At 48.4% G+C, this 18,136-nt stretch overlaps 1 protein-coding gene across 6 annotated transcripts in view; it reads left to right on the top strand.

Moving 5' to 3' along the window:
* TULP3 (TUB like protein 3) overlaps positions 1–18,136 on the top strand; it is a 51,061-nt gene that overhangs the window by 12,515 nt on the left and 20,410 nt on the right. For all 6 annotated transcript variants that reach the window (XM_062194807.1, XM_062194806.1, XM_062194805.1 and 3 more), the window contains exon 2: positions 17,092–17,143. In XM_062194807.1, the coding sequence (XP_062050791.1) occupies positions 17,092–17,143 (52 nt within the window). The remainder of the gene's footprint in view (positions 1–17,091; positions 17,144–18,136) is intronic.

Below are 18,136 nucleotides of genomic sequence, written 5' to 3'. Positions count from 1 at the left end.
TTATCTGAAAATGAGACAAAGAGGGGGAGAGAAAGAGAGTGATCTTCCAATCAGTGGTTCACTCCCCACATGCCTGCATCAGCTAGGGCTGGGTCAGCCTGAAGCCAGGAGGCAGGAACTCCATCCTTGCGTGGGTGGCAAGGGACCCAGTACCTGAGCCATCACCCGCTGCCTCCTAGGGTGCTCATTAGCAGCAAGCTGTAATTGGGAGTGGCACTGGGGCTGAAACCCAGGCACTGCAGTGCGAGTGTCCCAAGCGGCTTCTTAACTGCGTGCAAAACATGTCCTTTCCTTCTCTTTGCAGGTTTCTGGTCCAAATGCTAGAGAGAGAGACTTAGGGGTTAGCAGCGTGGGCACAGATTAGATGATAGAAGGGGGCCTGGAGGAGGCAGGTGCAACTGACTACAGTAAGGAGGAGTGGAGGAGGAGGAAAATCAAAGGAATGCATGGAGCATTCCTGTTCGTGCCTAACTCAGTGCCAGGCTTGTGCGATACACACTTCCTATTTGTCCAGGGAATTTAATCAAGGGAGATGGCGTGCCCTGTAGGTAAGAGTAGAACCAGGAAGTTTTCCGGAAAACAGGGGAGAGAGTTCTGTTAAGGAACTGGTGGTGGTTCTTGTCGCATACTTCGGAGAAGCCCAGCGGGAATGAAGAATGAAAACCAGCTGTTACTCTTGGCAGTTAGAGTCTTTGATTTCCCGCAGATGAGAAGGGAATTAGCCAGGTGGCAGGGATTGAGACGTGAATCGGCGTCCCCTTGCTGACCGTGAGCTCTGTTGGTTAGCCTTGTTTGCCAGGGAGGGGAGGTGGAGCTGGGGTCATGGCATGGCAGACAGGTGGGGTGCAGGAAGGCTCAGACTGGGGCTGAGGGAGAAGCTGTTGGAGCTGCAGGGGCTGGAGAGCCACGGTGATTACGGTGGTGCTGGGGCTGGGGCTGGGTCAGGGCTGCTGACAAAGTCCTCCGCAGTGGTCAGGATGCCTTTTTTTTATTCCTAGGATAGGAGGGGATAGGGAGGGGAAAGTATGTATTTTTAATTTTTTTATTTGGGAAACAGAATGAGCTCCCATTCACTGTATCACTTCACCAAACACCCTGGCATTGGTTGGGGGCTGGACGGGGTGGGGGTGGGGGCTGCAGCCAGGGAGCAAGGATCTCCATCCAGGTCACCCACGTGGGTGGCAGGGACCCGACAGCTTGAACCATCACCTGCTGCTTCTCAGGGTGCACAGTAGCAGGAAGCTGGAGTTGGGAGCGGAAGCTGGGTGTGGAGGCTAGTTACTCTCACGTGGGCTGTGGGTGGGTGTGGAGGCTAGTTATTCTCACGTGGTGGTGGGTGTGGAAGCTAGTTACTCTCATGTGGTGGGGGGTGGGTGTGGAGGCTAGTAACTCATGTGGTGGTAGGTGTGGAAGCTGGTTACTCTTATGTGGTGGGTGGATTGGTGGCTAGTTACTCTCACGTGGGTTGTGGACATCTTAACCGGCTTGCTCGGGGTGTGTATTTTTATGGGTAAGGTTGGAGAGGAAGGTGAGAATTTGTATCGTATATATTGCCTTACCTCTTAGAGAGCAGCTTTGTGTCCTGAGGCTCAAGGCTATTTCGCAGGATGTTTCATTCTCCATTCTACACACAGTGCTTATTTATTTTGCATGTTTTTGTGGCAAGCCAAATCTTGAATCATCTTTGTCTCCAACTATTTATATAAAAGGTCTAATGGGGCCAGCATTGCAGCACAGTGAGTTAAGCTGCTGCCTGCATGCTGACATCCCACATGAGTGCTGGTTTGAGTCCTGGCTGTTCCACTCGCGATCCAGCTCCTTGCTAATGGCCTGGGAAAGCAGTGGAAGATGGTCCAAATGCTTGGGCCCTTGCACCCTTATGGGAGACCTAGATGGAGCTCCTGGCTTCCACCTGCCTTCGAGCCATTGCAGCCATTTGGGAAATGAAACAGCAGATGGAAGATCTCTCTCTTTCTCTCTCTCTCTCTCTCTCTCTCTCTCTCTGTCTCTGCTTGCAAATAAATAAATAAATCTTTCAAAAAAAAAAAAAGATCCTAAAAATATGCATGGAGGCACATTTAATGTATTTTTCTGTTGGAGATTTTCATTGTTATAGTTTATAAAAGTGTAAAATATATAGTTTGCAAACATTTACCATTAAATTGACACCTGTAATGTAGTAAAATTTGGATTGTGAATTATTCACTTGTTTAATTTCCTTGGGTTTTGATTCTGAAAATAGTGTTAATGGGGCTGGCATTTTGGCACAGTGGGTAAAGCTGCCACCTGCAACACTGGCTTCCCGTATGGGCACTGGTTTGTGTCCCAGCTGCTCCACTTCCAATCCAGCTCCCTGCTAATGTGCCCAGGAGGGCAGCAGAGGATGGCCCAAGTACTTGGACCCCTGCACCCAGATGGGAGACCTGGCAGAAGCTCCTGGCTCCTGGCTTTGGATTGACACAGCTCTTGTTGTTGTCGTTTGGGGGGTGAACCAGGAACTAGAACATCTCTGTCTCTCCTCTCTCTGTAACTCTGCCTTTCAGATAAATAAATAAATTTTAAAAAATAGTGTTACTAAGATATGTGAGATTCCTTCTACCCTTTTAAAAAAGCTTTATTTATTTGAAAGGTAGAGCAACAGAGAGAAATCTTCCATCCTCTGGTTTACTCCCCAAATGGCTGCAACAGCCAGGGCTGGGCCAGGTTGAAGCCAGGAGCCAGCAGCTTCACTGGGCTCTCCCACATGGCTGTAGGGGCCCCAAGCACTTGGGCCATCTTCTGCTGCTTTCCCGGGCCATAGCAGGGAGCTGGATCAGAAGTGGAGCAGCCAGGACTTGAACTAGCACCCATGTGGGTTGCCGGCATTACAGGTAGCAGTGGCTCAACCCACTAAGCCAAAGCACTGGCCCCCTGTTTCTCTTTAAAGGAACTGCTATGCTGGTTTCCAAAGTGGTTGTACATTTTCGTAAAATTGCTGATTGACCAGTGGTATGAGAGAGAGAGAATTCCAGCTGTTTTACACCCTCATCAGTACTTGATGTGGCCAGTCTGTTTAGGTTTGTTTTGTTTTGTTTTGTTTTTTTTGACAGTGGACAGTGAGAGAGAGACAGAAAGGTCTTCCTTTTTGCCGTTGGTTCACCCTCCAATGGCCGCCGCGGCCGGTGCACCGCGCTGATCCGAAGTCAGGACCCAGGTGCTTCTCCTGGTCTCCCATGGGGTACAGTGCCCAAGCACTTGGGCCATCCTCCACTGTCCTCCCAGGCCACAGCAGAGAGCTGGCCTGGAAGAGGAGCAACTGGGACAGAATCCGGCGCCCCAACTGGGACTAGAACCCGGTGTGCCAGCGCCGCAGGTGGAGGACTAGCCTAGTGAGCAGCGGCGCCAGCTCAGTCTGTTTAGTTTTAATCACTCTAGTACACGTGTACCAATTGTGTGGCTTTTTAAAAAGACTTTATTTATTTGAGAGCTAGAGTTACAGACAAGGAGAAGGAGAGACAGAGAGAAAGGTCTTCTGTCCTGGTTCACTCCCCAAATGACTGCAACAGCTGGGGCTGGTTTTAATGTACATATTCCTAATGACTAGGAATGTTGATTGTTTTTCCATGTGTTTTTTATTTTATTTTTATTTTTGTGAAGCAAGTGAATCTTTTACCCAATTTTTGTTTTATTTTTTATTTACTGGAGAGAAAATATTTGTAAAACATCTATCCATCAAAAACCTTACATTTTGACTCTAAGAAATCTTACTGATATATTAAGACAAACAACCTAGTTAAAAATTAGGGGTGAAGGCAAGCCCTGCAGCACAAAGGGCTCAGCCCCCCACTTGGGACCCCGCATCCCATATCCGAGGGCCTGGTTTGAGTCCTGTCTGGTCCCCGCTTCCTATCTAGCTCCCTGCTAATGCGCCTGGGAGGCAGTGAGTGATGGGCCAAGTACCTGGGTTCCTGTCAACCACCTGGAGACTCACATAGAAGTCTTGGCTCCTGACTTCTGCTTGGCCCGGCTGAAATTTGTGGACATCTGGGGAGTGAACCAGCAGATGGAAGATAGCTCTTTCTCTGTGTCTCTTCCCTTCTCTCTGCCACTCTGCCTTTCAGATAAATTAATTTTTTTAAAATTGGGGGTGGCCATTTAGGCTGAAGGTTTAGTCTTCTAAGTCTCATCCTGGAGCACCTGCATTCAGTGCCAGCTGCAGGTTCTGGCGCCACCTTCCTGCCAGTACAGACCCTGGGAGGCAGCGGTTTCGGCACAGGAAGTTGGGTCCATGCCATACTAATGGGAAGCCCACACTGAATCCTGGGCTCCTGGCTTCCAACTGATCCAGCACTGGCTGTTATGACCATTTGGGGAGTGAACCAGCAAATGGAAGATCGATCTCTCTCTCTCTCTCTCTAACTTAGCCTTTCAAATAAATTTAAAAGTTTTTTTTTTTTTTTAAATTTATTATTTATGTGAAAGAGTTACAGAGAGGAGAGGCAGAGAAAAAGAGAGAGGTCTTCCATCCACTGGCTCACTTCCCAGTTGGCCACAACGGCTGGAGCTGTGCCAATCCAAAGCCAGGAGCCAGGAGCTTCTTCCAGGTCTCCCATGCGGGTGCATCGGCCCAAGGACCTGGGCCATCTTCTAGTGCTTTCCTAGGCCATAGCAGAGAGCTGGGTCGGAAGTGGAGCAGCTGGGTTTCGACCTGGTGCCCATATGGGATGCTGGTGCTTCAGGCCAGGGCATTAACTTGCTGTGCCACAGTGCCGGCCCCTAAATAAAGTCTTAAAAAATGAAAATGAATTAATTATGGGCCTCCACTGTAGCTCAGCAGATTAAGCCATTGCCTGTAATGCCAACATCCATATAGGTGCTGGCTTGTATCCTGGCTGCTCCACTTCCAATGCAGCTCCCTGCTAGTGCAGCTGGGAAAGCAGCAGAGTATGGTCCAAATGGTTAGGCCTCTGTCACCCATGTGGGAGACCAGGATGGAGTTCCTGGCTCCTGGCTTTGGCTGGCCTAGCTCCAGCCATTGTGGCCATTTGGGGAGTGAACCAGCAGATGCAAGATCTTTCTCTCTGTCTCTGTTTTAAATAAATGCAAACGATAATTAAAAAATTTTAGAAAAATGAATAATTTTCCTTCTATGTAGTCTCCTTCATCAATCCTCGTGGACATTTATTGCATTTATTTAATCAGGATAAGGATAAGCCAACACTTCTCTACTTCTTTCTTTCTTTTCTTTTTTTTTTTTTTTAAAGATTTATTTGTTTATTTGAAAAGCAGAGTTATAGAGAGGCAAAGGCCTTCCATCCACTGGTTCACTCCCCAGATGGCTGCAACGGCTGGAGCTGAGCCGATCCGAAGCCAGGAGCCAGGAACCTCTTCCAGGTCTCCCCTGCGGGTGCAGGGACCCAAGGACTTGGGCCATCTTCTACTGCTTTCCCAGACCACAGCAGAGAGCCGGATCGGAAGTGGAGCAGCCGGGACTCGAAGAGGCGCCCACGTGGGGTGCTAGTGCCGGCTCCCCTTCTCAGCTGTAACGAATCCCTAAGACTGCCAACTGCTCATTGGTGATGTTACAAGCAGCACTGAGGTTGTTAAAGGAAGCGTTCACTCAAGCGATGTTAGAAAGGCCAGCAGCTGCTCTCCGCCTGTTCTGCAAGTCCCATCCTGCTGCCTTCCTGGCGAGGAGAGGGTTTGCTCTCGCCAGTGCCCAGAAGGAGCCTGTTCAGCCGCTGCTCTCTGGCCAAGTCGCAGTTAAGTGCTGACTACAGCGTCCTGAGTATCTGGCCCCGAGTAGGAGGCAGCAAGAAACACTCCCTGGTGGTTTCGCAGCCACGGATTTTGCATTTTCGGCAACTTGAAAAATGTGCGGTGTTTTTGCAGGCTGAAGGAACTTGACAGGCGTGTTGAGGCAGCAGCGTAATCACAGAATCGAGTGGTCCTTGACACATTAGTAAATGCTTGGAACTGTTCGACAGCATGGTGTGTTGGATATAGCTTAGACTAGCAAGGGAATAAGTAATATTTTATTTTTTAAAGATTTGTTTATTCAAAAGGCAGAGTTCCAGTGAGGGAGGGAGGGAGGGAGAGAGAGAGAGTGTGTGATCAATCCTCTGTTCACTTGTTCACTCTTGAAATGGCCACGATGGCCAGGACTGGGCCAGGACTGAGCCAGGAGCTTCTTCAAGTCTCCCACGTGAGTGCAGGGGAGCAAGCATTTGGGCCATCTTCCACTGGTTTCCCAGGCACATTAGCAGGGAGCTGGATTGGAAGTGGAGCAGCTGAGACACCAGCAGATACCATAGCAGCAGCTTTGCCCACTGTGCCTCAGTGCCTACCCAAATAAGTAATATTTTAAAGTAGGCTTGAGGGGCCGGCGCTGTGCTCAGCAGGTTACTCTGTTGCTGGCAATGCCAGGCAGCATCCTATATCAGTGCTGGTTCTAGTCCTGCCTGTTGTGCTTCCAGTCCAGCTTCCGGCCCCTGCACCTGGGAAGGCAGCAGATGGTCCTAGTGCTCGGGCCCCTGCCATCCACATGGGAGACCTGGATGGGAATTCCTGGCTCTTGGCTTTTGCTTGGCCCTGACCTGGCTGTTGGAGCCATTTGGGAAGTAGACCAGTAGACTTTCTGTCACTCTGCCTTTCAAATATGTAAATAAATCTTTAAAAAAAAAAAAAAAGTAGGCTTGAATTTTCTGTTATTTGAGCTTGTGCTTATTTCTTCATGGTTATGCCATCTCTAGTCTTAGAAATAGAGGGAGTATAATTTAGGTGTTCAATTAAAGGCCCAGAGGGATTTTTAAGCATACTAAGTTAATAACCATGAAGTAAATATTTAACAAAAATGTGGGTTTTTAAACAATTTTTTCTAATTTTTTTATTTTGAAAAAAATTTCCATTTGCTGAAAAGTTGCAATGACAGTACAGTTAACAACTGCTGTAATGTGCACATGCTTCCAAAGGTTCCCGTGTGAATCCCTCGGTGCAGCACCGTGGGGCCTACGGGAAGTGTTTGGGTCCTGGAGGCAGAGCCCTGCAGTGAAGGGATTAATGCCTTTCCCAGAAGAATGGGTTGGCTGACACGGGAGTCCATTCCTTTTTTCTCTTCCACCAGCACCCACTTGCCCTTCTGCTTTCTGCTGTGAGTTGAAGCAGCCATGAGACCCTCACCTGTAGCCGAGCAGATACTGGTGCCATGCTCTTGAAGTTCCACGCCTCTAGAACTGTGGACCAAATAAATCTGCTTTCTTTACTGGTCACCCAGTCTCAGGTGTTCTTTTATACCAACAGGATATGTAGATATAAAGACACCTGAAAGTGTGGCCGCGGCTTCAGACCTGGGTCTCGTGCAGAGGTTACAATAGTTTGGAGGAGTGGGCTAGAAAAAGCCCGTGTTGCTGTGTATGCAGTGTAGAGGGTTTTCCTGGTGAGGGCCCAGAAGACAAGACCAGGGACAGCCGGGAATTTCTTAGAGACAGACGGTTGAGGGACCTTGTAGACAGTGAAGCCTACGCTGGTGAGGCCTCATGGGAAAATAAGAAATGAAGGCCATCCTTGTTATGTGGTTGCACGAAACTTGGCTGCATTGCATTTATACCCTAGGGCAGGGGTGGGGAACCTTTTTTCTACCCAGGGCCATTTGGTTATTTACAGGGATATACAAAATTATCAACTTAAAAATGAGCCTACTGTCGGTTTATTGATTTGTGTTCTGCCTGCAATTGCTTTGGCAGGGCCAGACCAAGGAGTTTTAAGGGCCTTACACAGCATGCAGGCCAGATGTTCCCCATCCCTGTGGCTTACAGCATTGTAAAAGGCAGAAAGTAAGGGTAATGAAGGGGAGAGAAAAGGCGGGAAGGCAAGACCCATCCCCTTAAAAGCCCCAGCCTAAATGTGAACCATGCACTCTCCCTCAGGTTCTGCCTGGAGAGGGGCCCATCCATTCTTACGGATGTCCCTACCCTAATAAACCTTGCTGTTTTGCTTTCCACTGGAAAAAAAAAAAAAAAAGTAATGAGTGGGGCTGGCACTGTGGTGTAGCCAGTGAAGCTTCCGCCTACAGTGCCGGCATCCCATGTGAGCACTGGTTCGAGTCCCAGCTGCTCCACTTCCGATCCAGCTCTCTGCTATGGCCTGGGAAAGCAGTAGAAGATGGCCCAAGTCCTTGGGTCCCTGCACCCACGTGGGAGACCTGGAAGAAGCTACTGGCTTCGGATCAGTACAGCTCCGGCTGTTGCAGCCAACTGGAGAGTGAAGCAGCAGATGGAAGACCTCTCTTTCGCTCTCTGCCTCTCCTCTCTCTGTGTAATTCTGACTTTCAAATAAATAAGTAAATCTTAAAAAAAAAAAAGAATAATGTGCTAGGATTTTTTTTTAAGATTTATTTTTATTTTTTATTTGAGAGGGGGAGGAAGAGGTGCAGAGAGAGAGATATCTTTCATCCACTGGTTCACTCCCAAATGGCTGCAATGGTTAAGGCCGGGCAAGACCAAAGCCAGGAGCCAGGAGCTTCCGCCGGGTTTCCCACGAGGGCCCTGGTTTCCCCACTTGTCAGGCCTTTCTGCGGCTGGCTGGTTGAGGAGGGATGCAGGGGGAAGTGTCTCAACAAAGCTGGGGTTCTGTTCTCAGGTAGGCAGGATGAGCTGGTAGAGGAGATAGCAGGGAGATGTCTCAGGAATGCAGGGGTAGGGTTGAGCTGGCCGAGAGGGAACGCGAAGGGTTGCTTTTTGTCCTTGCTTCCATCGCAGGTCTGAGCCAGGCCTAAGCCAGGAGCCAGGAACTCTGTCCTCATCCCCCTGCATGGGTGTCAGGGGCGCAAGTCTGTGGGCCCTCTTCCTCTGCCCTCTCAGGTGCGTCAGCAGGAAGCGCCATTGGGAAGTGGAGCAGCTAGACTCAAAGTAGCACTCTGATGTGGGATGCTGGCTTCACACGCAGGCTTCTGTTGTGGGAGTCCAGCCTGGTTCTCTCACTTGCATGTACTTGCCTGTTCTCTTTCTGCTGTGATAAGCAGCACAAGGCCCTCACCAGAACCTAAGCAGGTGCTGCTGCCATACTGTTGGACTCCCCAGCCTCCTGAATCAAGAGCCAAGTAGCCTCAGTGTCAGGTGTTGTGTTACAGGAGCAGAAAATGGAGTAAGACCATAGCCTGTGTCCCTTACTATAATGTTGATCTTTTTATTAAGCTTACAGAAAAATTATAAAAGTGTAAGAGAATTCCCACATTTCCCCCAGTGTTGACATCTTATATAATCTTAGTGCAGTCATCAAAACCAGGAGGTTAGGGTTGGGCTTTTGGTGTAGTGGTTAGGAGGTCACTTGGAAGACCTACATCTCATGGGGGAGTACCTGGGTTTGAGTCCTTGCTCCACTCCTGATTCCTGATCCCCGTTTCCTGCTAATGCACGTCCTGGGAGGCAGCAGCTGAGGCCTCGGATAGCTGAGTCCCTGCCACACATATGGGGGACCCGGGTCAAGTTCCTGGTTCCCAGCTTTGATCTTGCTCAGCCATGGCTGTTGCAGGCATTTGAGGAGAAAACCAAGAGTTGAGAGATTAAATTTTAAAAAGAAAAAGATGCAGAACCTCATGCCCATCCCAGTCAGGACCTGCATGTTAATAAAAAGAAAAAAAAAAACAAAAAACAAAAAAACCCAAAACCCAGGAACTTAATATTGATTTGGTACACTTAGCTAGTCTACATGCCTTATTTGGATTTGTAAGTTTTCTGCTAGGTCCCTTTTCTAGTCCAGGATCCTCTACTGTATTTAGTCTCCTTGGTCTCTTCCAGTCTGCATCTCTCTTTGCCTGAATGACCTTGACACTTTTTTTTTTTTTTTTAAGATTCATTTATTTATGCAGAAGGCAGAGCAACAGAGAGAGAGAGAGGGAGACACAGAGAGGGCGAGATCTTCCATCCTCGGGTTTACTCCCTGGATGGCCACAACAGCCAGGGCTAGGCCAGGTGAAAGCCAGGAGCCTCAAACTCCATGGGTCTCCCCATGGGTGGCAGGGGCTCAGGTACTTGGACCGTCTTCCACTGCTTTCCCAGGCGTGTTAGCAGGTAGCTGAATTGGCAGTGGAGCAGCCAGGACTGGAGCTGGTGCTCGTATAGGATGCGTGTGTTGCAGGCAGTGGCCCAACCTGCTGCACCATGACACAGGTCCCCTCATAACACTTTTGAAGAGTCTGACCAGTTATTTTGTAGGATGTCTCTCTTTTGGGTTTGTCTGGTGTTTCCTCTTGAACAAATTAAGATTATGTATTTTTGGCAAGAACACCACAGGTGCGGTAGAACTCTGCCCTTCTCGGCACATCACATTAGGAAAGTGATATTGCCATTCTTGTTACTGGAGATGTTGAACAGTTAAGGTGGTGGTTCCCCGTCTTCCCCATTGTGATCTCTGGTTATCTTTGGAGAAGTGCCGTCTGCATGTGTGTCTATCCCCAGGTTCCTGTGTTGCACCTAATCACCGAGGTGATGGCATTGGTGCAGCCTTTGGGCGGTGACAAGGTCCTGAGGGTGGAGCCTTCGTGGATGAGATTAGTGCCCTTTTGAGAGAGACCCCAGAAGGCTCCTTTGCTGCTTCTACCAAGTGAGGATGCAGAGAAGGTGATGTTGATGGGGAGGGATCGCTTACCAGATAGCAAGTCTGCTGGCGCCTTCCTCTTGGACTTTTTTTTTCTTATTATTCTTCTTTTTTAATTTGAAAGGCAGAGTTAGAAGGAGAGAGAGAAAGAGAGATTTTCCATCCACTAGTTCACTCCCCAGATGGCCGCAGCAGCTGGGGCTGGGCCAGGCTGAAGCCAGGAGGCAGAAGCTTCATCCAGGTCTCCCATGTAGGTACAGGAGCCTAAGCATGTGGGCCATCCTCAGCTGCTTTCACAGGCACATTAGCAGGGAGCTGGATCAGAAGTGGACCAGCTGGGACTCGAACCGGCGCCCATATGGGATGCCAGCACTTCAGGCTGCAGCTTTGCCTGTTTTGCCACAATGCTGGTGCCCGTCTGTGGGATTTTTGTGATATCAGCCTAAAGGACTCAGACCATGGGAGGTAGGGGGAAGCATTGAAATAGCACAAGTTTTTATAGGTCCTGTTTCTCATCATACTTCCATCCACTGATGTCACCATCCATTGATGGGCACTGCCTGTACCTGTTGCTGCTGTGATGTTTGCCTAATGGTAATTTTTTTTTTTTTTTTTTTTGACAGGCAGAGTGGATAGTGAGAGAGAGACAGACAGAGAGAAAGGTCTTCCTTTTTGCCGTTGGTTCACCCTCTAATGGCCGCTGCGGTCAGTGCACTGCGGCCGGCGCACCGCGCTGATCCGAAGCCAGGAGCCAGGTGCTTCTCCTGGTCTCCCATGGGGTGCAGGGCCCAAGCACTTGGGCCATCCTCCACTACACTCCCTGGCCACAGCAGAGAGCTGGCATGGAAGAGGGGCAACCGGGACAGAATCCGGTGCCCCGACCGGGACTAGAACCCGGTGTGCCGGTGCCGCAAGGCGGAGGATTAGCCTGTTAAGCCACGGCAGCGGCCCGCCTAATGGTAATTTTCTATTTCCGTTGTTCCTTTTTATTTATTCATATCATTATGGACTTGTAGACATAGAGAAGGGTAGCTTCCCAGCCCCCACCCTTCTTACTCTGTTTCCACTCCCTTATTTTTACCTCATTTCTACTCAGAAGGGCATGCTCTTTCTTTTAATGATTTATTTCATTTATCTGAAAGGCAGAGTGACGGAGAGGGAGAGACAGACAGAGATCTTCCATCTGCTGGTTCACTCCCCAAATTGCTGTGATGGTTGGGCTGGGCCAGGCTGAAGCCAGGAGCCTGGAAATCCATCTGGGTCTCCCACGTGGGTGGAAGGGGTCGAGGCATTTGGGCCATCTTCTGTTGCCTTCCCAGGTGCATTAGCAGGGAGCTGGATTGAACTTGAACTGGTGCCGTGATGTGGGACGCCAGCATCACAGACAGGCCGTGGCTTAACCTACTGATCCCAGACGCCTGCCCCAGGGCATTCTCTTTCATAACCACAATGTGATTAGTCACACATGGTGACTTAACATTAATATAATGCTCTTGTCTAAATTTCAATACTACATAGATCTTTTGGTCTAGAATTCAAGGATTTTGTATTATGTTTAGTTAATTCCTCAGTCTTTTTTGTTGTTGTTGTTGTTGAAGAGTTCTTTCTTTATTTAAAAGGCACAGTTACAGAGAGAGAAAGAGAGATCTTCCATCCTCTGGTTCAGGCATGTGAAGCAGCTGGGACTCAAACCAGTGCCCATGTGGGATGCTGGACTTGCCCGAGGCTGCTTTTACTCACTGCACCACAGTGCTGGCCCCAGTGTTTTTGCTTTTGGTATTTCTTGGTATTGACATTTAGAGTCCTGACCATTGTTGGTACAGTTTCCTGCCATTTGGGCTTGTTTCTTCCTAAAGATATTCACGTTAAACATGTTTGGCAGGAGTGTTGCAAACGTGGTGTTGCGATGCTCTTGGTGTCTGTCCTATCACAGTTAATGTATCCCATCGTGTGGTTAAGGCTGTGTCTGCCCAGTTTCTTCTTTGTCAAGTTACCTTTTCCGCTGGTTTACTCCCCAGATGGCTGCAGTAGTCAGGACTGTCCAGGCTGGAACCAAGAGCAAGGAACTCTATCTGGATCTCCCACATGGATACAGGGGCTCAGGCCTCTGGGCCATCCTTTACAGCTTTCCAAATGCTTTAGCAGGAAGTTGGATTGGAAGTAAAGGAGCCAGGACTTAACCAAGCACTCAAATATGGGATACAAGCATCCCAAGCAGTAGTTTGGCCCACTGTCCGGAAATGCCCATACCTACCCCCAGTTTTTTGTTTTTGTTTTTGTTTTTTTTAATCCAGTCAAGGGGCTTGAGTGATTCTTGAAAGTGTAGGTAATGAGGTGGTGAACGGGGTCATCCTTTGGGCAGACTTTTACCCAGCAGTTTTTAGATGAATAATTAAATAGTGCAGGGGGATTCAGACAACATTTTGGTGTCCAGAAACAAAGTTGGTTGGGATGGGACACATTCTCAAAACATTGTGTCCGTGTGATCTGTGCTTTGCTAAAAAGGCTTCCTTCGTTTCTTCAATTTAGACTTTGGTTGTAACTGAATAACAACTCAGATGAATGGCGTTCTGCTGTACTTGTTAGAAACTTGTGTTCCTCCAAGATGTGTGTACCAAGCAAATAGGAACTTTCCCAAAGAAAAATTGAAAGAAAAATAGCAGTTCCGTTCATTGTATTCTGTAGAAATTTTTCCCTTTTATGTTGATTTACTTTGTAGTCTTGGTTAGTAAATCTAACTAAGCTTCCTATACTATCTTAGCTTGAAATGAAGGAAAACAGACAATTGAAGGGGAAAAATACAAATTTAATAAGATCATATTCCGGGTTAGATTAGAAGTATTAATTTAGATAAAATATAAGTACATAAAACGTATTTCTCCCAAATTAGAATTTCAACCTAAAATTCGGGGAGGTCTGGCCTTCAGAGGATAGGAGGTATCTGACTGTTACAAAGGTGTAACACCTGCTTAGTGTCCCTTCCATTCAAGTCAAGAAGCTGTGATTGTACCCTGCTCATTTGGATTGTCTGTTCAGCTTGTCCAGGCTTGATGAAAGGAGCTAAGTGGTGTCTGGAAGGCGCTGAAGTCACAGCTGTTTTCCCCACTGGGAGAGGCCTGAAGGGAAGTGCTTGAGAATGTTAGTGGTGGTATGTCAGGTTTTTAGAACTTTGGGCGGGGGGTGATGTGTGTTTTGTGCCAAAAGGCATCGTAACTTAGTGTTGAGAACAGAGTGAGTTGGGGGAAAAGCAGCAGCTGTTTGGAAATCCTAGACTGTAATGGTGATTTTTTTTTTTTTGGACAGGCAGAGTGGACAGTGAGAGAGAGAGAGACAGAGAGAAAGGTCTTCCTTTTGCCTTTGGTTCAACCTCCAGTGGCCACCGTGGCTGCTGCCCTGTGGCCGGCGCACTGCGCTGATCCGAAGCCAGGAGCCAGGTGCTTCTCCTGGTCTCCCATGGGATGCAGGGCCCAAGCACTTGGGCCAGGGCCATCCTCCACTGCACTCCCTGGTCACAGCAGAGAACTGGACTGGAAGAGGAGCAACCGGGACAGAATCCGGCCCCCCGACGGGTACCAGAACCCGGTGTGCTGGTGCCGCTGGCCTGGTGATTTTTTTTTCGTCCAAGTTCCCCTTCCTTTATATAATGTTCATAATTTCTTTGTCTTAAGTCATTTTTAAAGGATTTGTATATTTATTTGAAAGTCAGAGTTACATAGAGAGAGCAAGATACAGACATCTTCCGTATGCTGATCCATTCTCTAGACAGCCAGAACAGCCAGCGCTGGGCCTCACCCTAGCCAGGACTGTCATTTGGGTCTCCCACATGAGTGGCAGGGACCCAAACACTTGGGCCATCTTCCTATGTGTTCCCAGGCCAGTAGCAGGGAGCTGGATCATAAGTGGAGCAACTGGGACTCAATCCAATACACAAGGGATGCTGGTGTTGCAGGTGATGGCTTTATGTGCTATGCCACAATGCCAGCCCCTGTCTTAAATCATTTTGTATAGAATTTTTTCAAATGTGTGCTGATTATCCACTCAATACCAAAAGTACAATGCTAAATACATGACTGTGGATAAGACATGGAGGAAATGTAGGAACATATCCAGGAGAAATGTAGGGGCCACAGAGGTGAGGCCAAAGGTACATTTCCCCTGGGAATTTTTTCTGTTTGCTCCTCTCTTGAACTGGGAGAAAGAGATAACTTTTTTTTTTTTTAAGATGTATGTATTTATTTGAAAGAGTTTTACATAGATAAGGAGAGAGCGAGAGCGAGCGAGCGAGAGAGCCCTCCATCCACTCGTTCACTCCCCAATTGGCCACAATGACTGGAGCTGCACCGATCTGAAGCCGGTAGTCAGGAGCTTCCTCCGGGTCTTCCCTTGTGGATGCAGGGCCCCATGGACTTGGGCCATCCTCTCCTGCTTTCCCAGGCCATAGCAGAGAGCTGGATCAAAAGAGGAGCAGCTGGAACTCAAACTGGTACCCATATGGGATGTCGGCACTGCAGGCAGTGGCTTTACCTGCTTTGCCACAGCGCTGGCCCGAGATAACTTAAGTATGCTGTTTTGTTTTGTTCTTGAAACTTAAAGGTTGTGGGGGAATTGATGGAGGGGATTGGCCATATCCGAAGGGGCCTCCACATTTGAATAGCTAAGGCATTGTTAGACCTGTTGGCTGCTTCTGTGGCAGGAGGAGTCTTGGCCACTAGTATGCAAATTCCAAGTTGCTGTGCAGCCGTCCACAGCGCAGCCACGCAGTGGTTAAACCATCAAGTCACCGGGGAATGCCTTGGCGAGTTTGCCCCAGATGAGCACCAGCGTGCTTTGTGGTCATGGGCTTTGTCTTCTTATTGGAGAGCCACTTCTGCCTGGCCTCATACCTCGCTCCCTCCAAGAATGCCGAGTCAGAGCACAAACTCCTCCAGCAGGAATATGTGAGGATAGAAATGGCTTCAGACAGTGAAAGAATGTTCAAAAGGGTTTGTTTTACCAACTGAAGGCAGCAGTTTGATTCCGTTTCCGTCAAGCGAATCTGCTCCCAGCAATGCTGAATCTTGTCGGTTGATCCCATGGCCTTCTTTGGTGAGGGGCATTGTAAGTGTTTTTCATGGCAAACTGGAAAAGCAAGTTTGGCGACTTGCCCAGATTTTTTTTTTAATATTTATTTATTTGAAAGAGTTACAGAGAAGGAGAGAGAGAGAGACAGACAGACAGAGAGGTACTCCATCCGCTGGTTCACTTCCCAACTGGCCACAACGGCCGGAGCTGTGCTGATCCAAAGCCAAAGCCAGGAGCTTCTTCTGGGTCTCCCACGCGGTTACAGAGGTCCAAGGACTTGGGCCATCTTCCACTGCTTTCCCAGGCCATAGCAGAGAGCTGAATCAGAAGCGGAGCAGCCGGGTCTTGAACCAGCATCCACATGGGATGCTGGCCCTGCAGGCAGCAGCTCCACCTGCTATGTCACAGCGCCAGCCCCAACTTGCCCAGATTTTAAGGATGTCAGTAAGATGCTCTACAGTCTTAACTTTCCCTTACCTAGAACTAGAAAAAGAGGAAATTACATTTGATGTTTAGGTGTGATGTACCCTAGAGGGAGAGCAGTAATATCGGTAATATAATAATAAATATGTGCGGGCAGATAGAAAATGTAGGAACCTTAGGAACATACCTGGGAGAAACGCAGGCACCACAAAGTCGAGGCCAGAAGTATGTCTTCCCTGAGAGTTTAGGGTCCATTTCTTGCATTCAGTCTTTTTTAAATACTTTTTTTTTTTTTTTTTTTTTAATTAGAGAGATAGAGCTACGAACAGACAAGGGAGAGACAGAGAAAAAGATCTTCCATCTGCTGGTTCACTCCCCAAATGGCCTCAACAGCCAGAGCTGGGCCGATCTGGAGCCAGGAGTGTCTTCCAGGCATCCCACATAGATGCAGGGGCCCAAGCGGTTGGACCATCCTCCACAGGCCAAAAGCAGAGAGCTGGATTGGAAGAGGAGCAGCTAGGACATGAACAGGCACCCATATGGGATGCTAGTACCACAAGCAGAGGCTTAGCCTGCTACACCACAGCACCAGCCCCTCTGGTCTTTACACACAACTTTCCAAGTCTCAATTTCTTTGTGTTCTAAGTGTGAAAGTAATGGTTCCTAACACATAGGGTTGTCTTGAGGAATAGATGCACGTGGGATTCTTCACTCTGCAGTTGGAACATAACAAGGACTTAGTCTGTGATACAAAGCAGGTAGAAACCTTGACACACATGGAGTCCCTGCTCCTTGGCCTTTTCTTAGCTCGGCTATTTCAGACCCTGAGGGGCCCGTGTGGAGAGAGTGTGGCGTGAGGGGTGGCAGGTGCTGCCGCAGTCCGTGGGGCAGCCTCCAGAACTGAGACTTTGAGGCACAGCTGATGGGTCATGAACAGCCCAAGGCAGTGCATATGTGAAACGAGGAAACAGACGTGGTTTTAAAGGGACTTTCTCTTTACCGACTTCGTTGTTGTTTTCTCTTGTCTTTAAACAGTGCCTTTGAAGACGAGACTATGCGGCTCCGACAGCTGAAACTGGACAATCAGGTGAGTCTCTTCTTGAGAGGTAGGTGGACAGCAACATCGGCTGCTGTGCCAAGGGTCTTTGCTCTCAAATCTGGGCAGTGGCTTGGCAAGGAAAAGACTGATGGTCACTCAGGAAGCATTGTCAGGAGTTAGTAGTTGCTGAACCAAGGCTCTGGGTCCTGGCGAGACCAAAATGCTCTGAGGCTGCCAGCAATGAAACTGGCCGTGGCTTGCCTAAGTAGTAGAAGAATGTTAGCGTTGTATTTCTATGTAGTGACTTGGTTCTGCTTCTTTAAGTACTTCCCTACATTGTAGTTTTATTTAGCTACAAGATTTTTCTCTTATCCTAAAATGCAGATCTGAACTTGCTGCTTAGAAACTTCTATTGCCTGCAGAATAAATTTCTTCTCAGTGCTGCTCCTAGGATTTAGTCACACATTTATTTATTTAAAAAATTTTTTTTACAGTAACATATTTATCTCTTCCAGTAGACTAAGCCCCATAAGAACATGAACCAAGTATGTTTTTGCTGGCCATTACATCAGAAGCTCCTGGTACTGGGCATGTAATAATCCTTCATTAAATATTTGAATGGGGGTAGGCATTGTGGTACAGTGGGTGCAGCCACCCTTTGGGACCCCTACAGCCCACATTGGTCACTGTGCTTGGTCTGAGTCCATGCTTCCAATCTGACTTCTGGCTAATGTGCTTGGGAAGCAGCAGGTGATGGCCCAAGGACTTGGGATCCTGCCACCCACCTGGAAGACCTGGATGGAGTCCCTGGCTCCTGACTGTGGCCTGGCCCAGCCCTGGCTGCTGTGGGCGTTTGGGGAGTGAACAAGTAGACTATAGGTCTCTCCGTCTGACACTCTCCCTTTCAACTAAGTACATCTTAAAATAAATAAATGTTTGCACGGAGGAAGGAATGAATGAACAGCCTTGGGTGTACACACTGTGATGATGACTGGGCAGCTTGGAACCGAGACCCGACTTCCATTGCTTTCATACACAGGT

This window comes from Lepus europaeus, chromosome 6 (assembly GCF_033115175.1).
Source record: "Lepus europaeus isolate LE1 chromosome 6, mLepTim1.pri, whole genome shotgun sequence".
Taxonomy (NCBI): Eukaryota; Metazoa; Chordata; class Mammalia; order Lagomorpha; family Leporidae; genus Lepus; species Lepus europaeus.
This window is presented reverse-complemented; position numbering and strand designations above follow the sequence as displayed.